Below are 8,481 nucleotides of genomic sequence, written 5' to 3'. Positions count from 1 at the left end.
CTGTGGGGCACACCAGAGCTCTCACCTCTCTGGGGGCTGTCTCAGGGCAGGTAGCAATCTCTGCTGTTTCCTCCTCCTGTTCAGGGTGTTCTCCAGGGAGAGGAAGAGATATTAAAGGATTTGGCAAAGGAGAAGGGCACTCCGGAGCACATGCAAGCTTGTTTTGATCAGATTCCCATATTTTTAAAGAGGAACATCAGTTCCAGGCCTTTTTTTAAAAAAAAAACAACAAACTTTTTACAAACTTCTTAAATCATGTCTTTTTTTTTGGGCTGCAAATATTTTATTTTGGGCAATCTGTTGAAAAGCTTGCACAAGATAAGCAGTTTTTATTCTCTAACATTTTTTTTTTCTTTTTTGAGAATGTTTGCAGCTACAGTCAACTGCTCCCAAAACAGACAAACCAACTTCAGATTTGAAAACCTGTTCATTTAAAGCATAGTTTACTTGGGTAACACCTTACAAGTCCAGGCTTATGGCCCCAGACCCAGTTTTTGTTGGGTAAGTTGCCTAAATGTCAAGGCTATCATTTTGACCTTGTAGACTTACGTTGCAAAGTTGTCCTTCCCCTTTTGTCTTACTTTTGCTGGAGTGAGAATGGAGCAGGCTCTAGAAGGAGTAACTGAGAATGGGAATAGCTCTTGAAGGAGTAACTGAGAGAGTCACGTCAAGTGTGCGAAAGTACCAAGAAGCACCCTCTGTTGCCTGACCTAGAGATGCAATTCTAAAATCTGCAAGTCAGATAATATTTCATCCCTCAAGGCCTTCCACACATAAAGGCAGAATAACTCCAAAACTCTTCAGTCAGAAAATATCAAGGATTTTTATCAGAAAGAATGGAACTTCCAAAGCCAGTGGAAATAACCAGGCATATGATGTATTGTCTAATGGGGAGTGTCTCATACCTTAATCCCAGTAACAAAGATGATCAGTATTTGCCTGATTACCAAGTAGAGTGAATGGCTTTGGTCCCAAAGGTTTTGTTACTAGGCTCACATGCCACAAATCCATGTGGAATAGCTCATGTGAGCTATATAAAGTTGAGCAGGACACAGGGAACTGGTATAAAAGACACCCATGAAAGTTAAAGAGGTACATAAGCTCTGCTTTTTCTTTAGTTAGAAGAAAACTATCAAAATTAGTAATAAAGGGAATATAATTAAAATGGATCCACGTGTCTCCCTCCAACCTTTCTTTTTAAACTCTTGGTATATCTTTTGTCACTTCTTAGCCTTCTAAACTGAAAATAATGTATTTTTGTTCTTTTCTAGAGAGCCCCAAGACACATTCTGTGTTGTTGAATAGCTTCTGAACACAGTCCCTGAAGTTACAATGAATGTCTTGACAGACATGCAGATGAAGGGTGACCCTGGCAGGGTAAGTTAATTTAATTGGTCCTCTTCTCAATTTCTCTTCTCCAAGATCACGTCTTCTCTTTTGTACAGATATTTGGTTCCTACCCGAGTCTTGGAAAATGACAAAAGGCAGGCTTCAATGCAGGTGTGATTTAAATATTTTTCTAAAAAGCCATAGCAGGTTGTAATTCTGAGCTCCTCTAAGAACTGAGAACAGAAAATTTGACAGAACAGAGAAAAAAGAATCCACCTAAACAGAGTAAATTCTGAATGTCTTTGTCCTACTGGGGAGTTGTTGGTGACGAGGAAACTTTCTAGAAAGTTGAACAAAATTGGAGTTCTGACAAGTGTCCTCAGAAACTAGGAAGTACACGTCTTGGCAATACAATACTTGGCATTTTCCAACTTTGAGAATATTTGGAAAACTCATAAACACAATGAAAATGAAAGAGGTTTTAAGAAGTGAGTAACATGAGAATATGCAAGAGGAGGAATCCCTTGCCAGCAACACATAAGCAAATCATTTGGTGAGTTATCATACTCTAATATGGTTTCAGACATTTTGGAACATGGGTCAATTGTTTCAGACCATCAGGGCTCTAGTCAGGCAATTCTTCCTTCTAGAGATTTACTGTCTAGAGAGAATAAATACTTTTCTGGAAATGCTGAATATACACAGACAAAGAACTGGTCGCCCAAGTACTAACTGCTGGGCTAAACAACTTAAGAGACAAATCCTCTGGGAAGATGATGACTCAGATAGCTCCTAATGGGAAAATTTGGCCATGTGCTGGTCTGAGCTGTTAGTCTCTGCCATGATCTAGTTAGATCTTACAAAGAGGTAATCTGAAGGGAAGTTCCTTTTGTGAAACTGAATCCGAGAGCCCAGAATTCCAGGTAGTGGAGCCCAAGGTGAGAGCTTTGCAGATGTCTAAAGGAACCTAAGATCTGCACCAACTGTGAGAGAGAAGAACATTAAATGACCAATTACCTATAAACCCATGATTATGATGCTGCATGCAGAAAGTTCTCCTAGAAATATCTGGCCAGTACATTTTTATAATCAGATCAGTTATACAAGAAGTATGCTTTTTTAAATCTACTGGAGTCCAATTCAAATACGTAATTTTTCTTTCCTTGGTACATTGGGTTTAGGAGTATTTCAGAAGAGTACTACTTTTTAGTTTAATGTTGACCAAAGTGGGTTCTGCAGAACTGGTTTTCCCAGATAACAGTTACAACATGAAAAGAAGTGCACCATGCTCAAATAAGTTAGAGAAACCCCAAAACAAACAATATTAAAGAAAAATCTCGTTTACATGAATTTTTGGAGTATTTATTAGGCTAACATAGATTTTGAACTTCTAAGAGGTGGTTATAGAATGCAGCATTCTCCAACTTAGTTTATGGGACTGTTTTTTGGAAGAATGGTTATTAATATCTTAGTAGCTATTTTTCCATGGATCAGAATATGGAAACCCTGAGAGAGTGTAATCTCTCCTCTGCCAATGGAATAACTAACTTTTTTAAAAACTAAATCTTTTCAAATATGGATTCACTTTAATCCAATTTCATACGTGATTTTTTTTAATCAATTTTGACTGAAAACAGTTAAATTACAAAGCCCTTTAATTAATAGTTCAATGTTTCTGTCTTTGTTGTTGGACAATTAAGTATTTGCTCCACACAATACTGAAAAATTAAGATAGACAATTTCTCTACCTTCTTTATCTTTGTTCTCGTTTTGTTTGTTTTAAATTTGAAAGACCCATTCCTTTTGCACAGAAGTTGGAATTTTTCTAGAATTTACAACAGATCTTGATTTGTATTGTTAGATAAAACGAGGTAATTACACAATTGGAGAATTAATTTCTGAAAGATCTATGATAATCATCAGGTAAGTCAAATCACAAATGACTCAAACAGGCAAGTCTTCAATTTTTATCTCATTTTCCACCCTTTATTAAGGGAGAATGGGTTTAGCCAATTGGCAAGACAATTTCTGAACCTGTCACTTTTTTATTGGGGCAATTTAATTTTATTAAAGTTACTCAAGATTTTAAATATTGAAACAAATGCCAGATTTTGAATGTCAAACCTCCAATCTGATGTGAAGAAGCAAACCTTGTATTCCAGCCTATATGCTATCCAAAAGGGGGCTCATTTTCAGGTCTCTCTCAACATGTACAAAATGTAGGAATTTCCTCTCTATTCTGTGCTGTTAAATAGATCATATTTCATAAATACCCTCTATATCCAATGCTTTCTGCGATCATATGAATATGTTTTGAAAATCCATTCACTCAACATTTAGCAAATTATATCTTACTTGAACCAGATTACAGGTGGCAATGGCATGATGCCATTTAAAAAACAAACTATAATATTTTAACGTTGAGTAACAATCATTAATACAAATTGAATTGGCAATATCCTTGGGTCAGAGGGGAAAAATTGGTAAACACTTTTTAATCCACCTTGTTGTCCTCACTTCTTTAAAAACAAGACAGATTCCTCTTGGTCTACACAGGATAATTTCCAAAACAAAAACCAATTATTTACTTAGTTAGGAAGCAGGGAGAAATCCTGAAGTTGCCCATTCAAAGTAATACTTTGCCTCTAGTACTTGGATAGACAACATCAGAGCTGCTAGATGCTTCCTTTGGCAACACTTCAGTCTTCAGACAGCTATCATGTTTTAAGCGGCCTCTTAATTGTATTAACATCATGTTATGCATGGATCACCCTGGTTTGTGTTGGCATCTGAGAAGAACTTATCCAGAGAGCTTTTGAACATCTGACTTCTTGATCTTAGTTATGAGGTGAATAGAACCCCATGAGCATACTACATAATAATTATACGCTCTTTCATTTCCTACTAACCCATTAGTAGCAACTGATGGAAGAAATATCAAGTTGTCATTGAATGGGTTGTTTTCATTCTTACCACCTACCTTCATTTTACAGGTACAACTAGTGGCCTACCAGCTCCGGGAGAAACCAAGGGCTTGGTTACAGTAAACTGGTCCAGTGTGATATCACAAGTATAAAAAATATTCCATTCTGTATCAAAACTAGGCACATGCCTTTATTTATAGTAACAGAAGTTAACAGAGTTGAGCAGTTTTTGCCTTGGGTCCTATTTCTTGGCACCCTACATCAGACAAATGCATCTTTCAACACATCTCCACCCACAACTCCGGGGATCTGGTCTCAGGGTTATCTGGATGTAAAGGAAGGTGAAATCACACTTGGATCTATAGTGGTGAGTAACTAAAAGCACAACCTCTCATTCATATTGCTTTAAAACATATACAGCATATATGTTTCAAAAAAAGGAAGAGTAAAGAATATATTGATTTCTTTGTGGTGTAGAACCAACAATATGGTATGATGCAAGGACTTAATAAAGGATAATCATAGATACAAATTTTTCGGTAGAGTATATTTTAGACAAATGTGTCTTTTGAATATGTAAATCCTACATTGTAGGTTGTTCCTCTTAATTTTTTCTTTTGTTTCTGCAGTGGTAGGAAATGTTGAATAACCGTCCAGGAGCATGAGCCAAGGTTCAGGTTCCTTACTGAGATCCCCAGAATGCCAATATTTGCAATGCAAACAATTAGTATCCCACTGTGTGAAGGGCCTTGACACCAGCCTGCCTGCCTCTAGGTGGAGCGTCTCCATTAAGCAGTCCTCCTGCTTCCACAGACCCTGCTTTGACACAGGGGCAGCTGCACTAAGCTGCCTTTCAACCTAGTAACTGACTGCGCCAGGTTGTCCTGCTGGTTACGGACAAGGACACAGACACAAGTGTGAGTGGCAGACCCTCAGATCATTTTCATGTTGAACCGCCTGGGTCCGGCCACCTCCCCTTCCACAACAGCACCATTGTTTTTTCGGGGCACATACTCAAGGTCAATGCTGTTTTTGTGCTTGCCTTTCCCTCGGCTCCATACAAAAAGGAGGAGAAAACAAAATAAAACCACACCCAGGAATGTGAAACAGCCCATGGCTGTAGACACCAGTATTGTTTTCAGGTCCAGGGAAAAGGTATTGGCGTTGGTGCCATTGGACAGGGTGTCATTGGAGTCGGTCATGTACATAGGGGTCCTGTTGGCATAAAGGAAGCGGTCTGAAGTGAATCCTTTCACAGTCAGGGAGGCTGTGTAGGTATCGTTCCCAGCAGCGTTGCTGGCAATGCAAACGTACATCCCACTGTCTTGGTCCTGGGCAAAGCGGATTTCCAAGGTGCCGTCACCCAACACAGTAGCTCTGCCATTGGACTTGGCGGTGATAAAACGCCTTCGCGGCGTCACCCAGGAAATCACAGGCTGAGGGTCCCCGTCCGCACTACATTCTAACTGGACCGTCTGCCCTTCCTCCACTAGCAGGTGCTGCAACTTCTTCTCACGGATTTTGGGTTTTTTGCAGGTAAAGTAAAAAGAGAGGGCAGTGCTGTGGAAATCCTGGAAGGACCGCTCACGGATGGTGTCTGGGCCAGCGCACATGGGCTGCTGGCCGCCAAACTGCAGGGTGGGGTGCCGCTGCAGGATCCAGAGGAGGCGGCAGTCGCAGGCCAGGGGGTTGTTGTTAATGCTCAGGACCTCCAAAGCCCTAGGGGAGGAGAAGGCATTCTCTTCCAAAGTTTCCAGTAGGTTCTGAGACACATTGAGCACGCGAAGGAAGCGGAGCCCTTGGAAGGAGTGTGGCTCAATGGTACGGAGCTGGGCCCCCACTATGTGAAGCTCCTGAAGGCGGATCAGGTCAGAGAACATCCCTGCTTCGATAGTGCTGATGGGGTTGTAGGAGAGGTTAAGGTGGGTCAGGTAGACCAGGTGTTTAAAGGCCAGGAAGGGCACGGTGGACAGGTTGGTATTGGTGATCGAGAGAGAGGTGAGGTTGAGACCATGGAGGCTATTGGCAGGCATCATGTCCAGTAAAGGCCAATAGTCAATCTCTAGGTGCTTCAGGTGGAACAATCTTTTAAAGGCATACACAGGCATAGTGTTGATATTGAGATGCTTCAGATGCAGGCTCACGAGGCTGTGGAGGTGGGAGAGGGCTTCTGTTGGTACCGCGGTGAGGTTGCACTTCTCCAGGGTGAGCTGCTCCAAGCTAAGCAGCCCACTGAAGGCCCTGTGTGATATATAAACCAGATCATTGTCCCCCACCTCCAGAGACTTCAGGTTATGCAGATCCTGGAACATGTAGTCCAGTAAGATGACAATCTTATTCTCACTGATGTCCAGCTTGGTGAGGTTGGACAGCCCCGTGAATACCCCCAAGGGTACCAACTTCAGGCGATTGCCTTTCAGGCGGAGGGAACGCAGGTTGAAGAGATTGTTAAATGCTCCTGGCTCCACATTGGCGATGATGTTGTCACTCAGGTCTATCTCCTCGAGGAGAGGATATGATAGGAATTCTTCAGGGTTGACGCTTTTTAGTCTGTTCTTGCTGAGGTCCAAGATTTTGGTCTCGATGGGGATGCCCTCCGGGATGGCGATCAGTCGCCTCCTGTGGCAGCTAACAGATTTGTTCTGGGCGGAGCACTCACAGCGAGCAGGGCAGCCGATGGTGGACCCCATGAAGATGAACACCACAGCCAGACCCAGGAACGGCTGCCAACATGAAATGGCCGGGTGAAGCATGACTCCACCTCTTAGTCTACGCCTTGGTCACGGGCCTGCAGGGGAAGCGGCAGAAGAGAAAAGAAAAGGTGGGTCAGCACATGGAAAGGGAAAGGGAAAGAAAAAGGCAGAAGTACAGTGGAAAGGACGCAGGGTTTGGCATCACGTAGATCTGAACTGAAATCTGCGAGCCTCCAACATTAGCAGCATGATCTCCGATAAGCTTCTCACCTCCCTGCAATCCGGTTTTCTTGGCTAAAACATGGAGGTAATGGTGGTAATAGTAGCTTCCTACAGTTAGGACAATTACAGTGTTTGAAAACTATTAGAGACTATACACTGTCCTGCATAGACTGTGAGGCAAAACCACATATATTTTCTAAAAGGCGCTATTTTGAACTCAAACAACTAAAGCAGGGAGTGACTAAGAGAAAACGGGTTCAGTGTGAATCAGTGTCTGCACCTCTCCTGTTTGGGATGTTGTCCTGTGTTCGGAAAGATGCCAACAGAAGCTCCATACAACACCAGGCCACAGGGTCAAAGACAAAACAAAGTCTACATCCTGGGTAAGAACTTGAGACTTTCCTTTACCTATAGAATGTGTTCTTTAACTTAAAAAAAAAAGAACTTTTAATTAGAAAGTATACTTCTTTCAGAATTCAGTAACTTTGATGTATGAAAGGATTTCCTTTTTTGAGATAAACAAAAAGATCCTCAAAATCTCTGTGTATTCTTTGTGTTTGTCATCAGGACAAGGCACCAACATAGGGATGATGATGAAAATGTTTTCTTAAGTTCTGAGGTTCAATACTGAAGAGTGGGAAGAGTTATCATTTTAAGAAAAATGTTTTTAAATAATAAATGAGCTATCATTCTTTCATATTCAAGTTCAAATCCAGTGAACCTGTAAACTGAAATCAAAGAGATATCAAATGAGCTCAGAAGTGAGCATGCTTTAACTGCAGATACTTAAACAGACATGAGTAACAAGAGGTGTGTTGTTGAGCTGTGCTTTTCAGCCTGGGGTCCCCGGGGTACACTTAACCCATAAACACCTTATCTTAGGCGTAACAACTCTAAAGCAATATTTTTAGATAAAAAAGTATTTGATAAGCTTCATTGTCTACCCCTGAATTGTAAAAGAACAATGAATAAAAGTACAGGTCTCCAATCACAATGTTTACATTTATGTTTCTGTCTATGTGCAGGTATATCTCTCTACATCTAAATAAATTGTCCATAAATAAAAACCAGGATCAACCTGAATGGTGAATAACTAACTAGAAAAAATGTTGCCAAAATGTAGAAACAAGGTAAAGATACAGAAAGTGCTAGCAAAATCAATTAGATGAGAACTAGAGGTCTGTTGCACGAAGAAATTTGTGCAATAGGCCTTCCCTTCTCCTGGCTGCCAGCACCGGTTTTCCTCTGGCCCCCGGGACCCAGGCCTTCGCTCCGGCTGGAGCCGCCTTCCATCGTCCGTCTTCACAGATCCG

General features: G+C 41.3%; 1 protein-coding gene across 4 annotated transcripts in view; it reads right to left on the bottom strand.

Annotated features, from left to right (window-relative positions):
* Positions 1-2,960: 2,960 nt before the first annotated feature.
* Positions 2,961-8,481, bottom strand: part of LINGO2 (leucine rich repeat and Ig domain containing 2) — a 1,194,892-nt gene continuing 1,189,371 nt past the window's right edge. For all 4 annotated transcript variants that reach the window (XM_081104245.1, XM_081104243.1, XM_081104244.1 and 1 more), the window contains one exon: positions 2,961-7,041. In XM_081104245.1, the coding sequence (XP_080960371.1) occupies positions 5,186-7,006 (1,821 nt within the window). In that variant the 5' untranslated portion in view covers positions 7,007-7,041 and the 3' untranslated portion in view covers positions 2,961-5,185. The remainder of the gene's footprint in view (positions 7,042-8,481) is intronic.

This window comes from Myotis nattereri (assembly GCF_964212035.1).
Source record: "Myotis nattereri genome assembly, chromosome: 12".
Taxonomy (NCBI): domain Eukaryota; kingdom Metazoa; phylum Chordata; class Mammalia; order Chiroptera; family Vespertilionidae; genus Myotis; species Myotis nattereri.
Note: the sequence above shows the minus strand (reverse complement) of the source record. Positions and strands in the feature narration are given on the sequence as shown.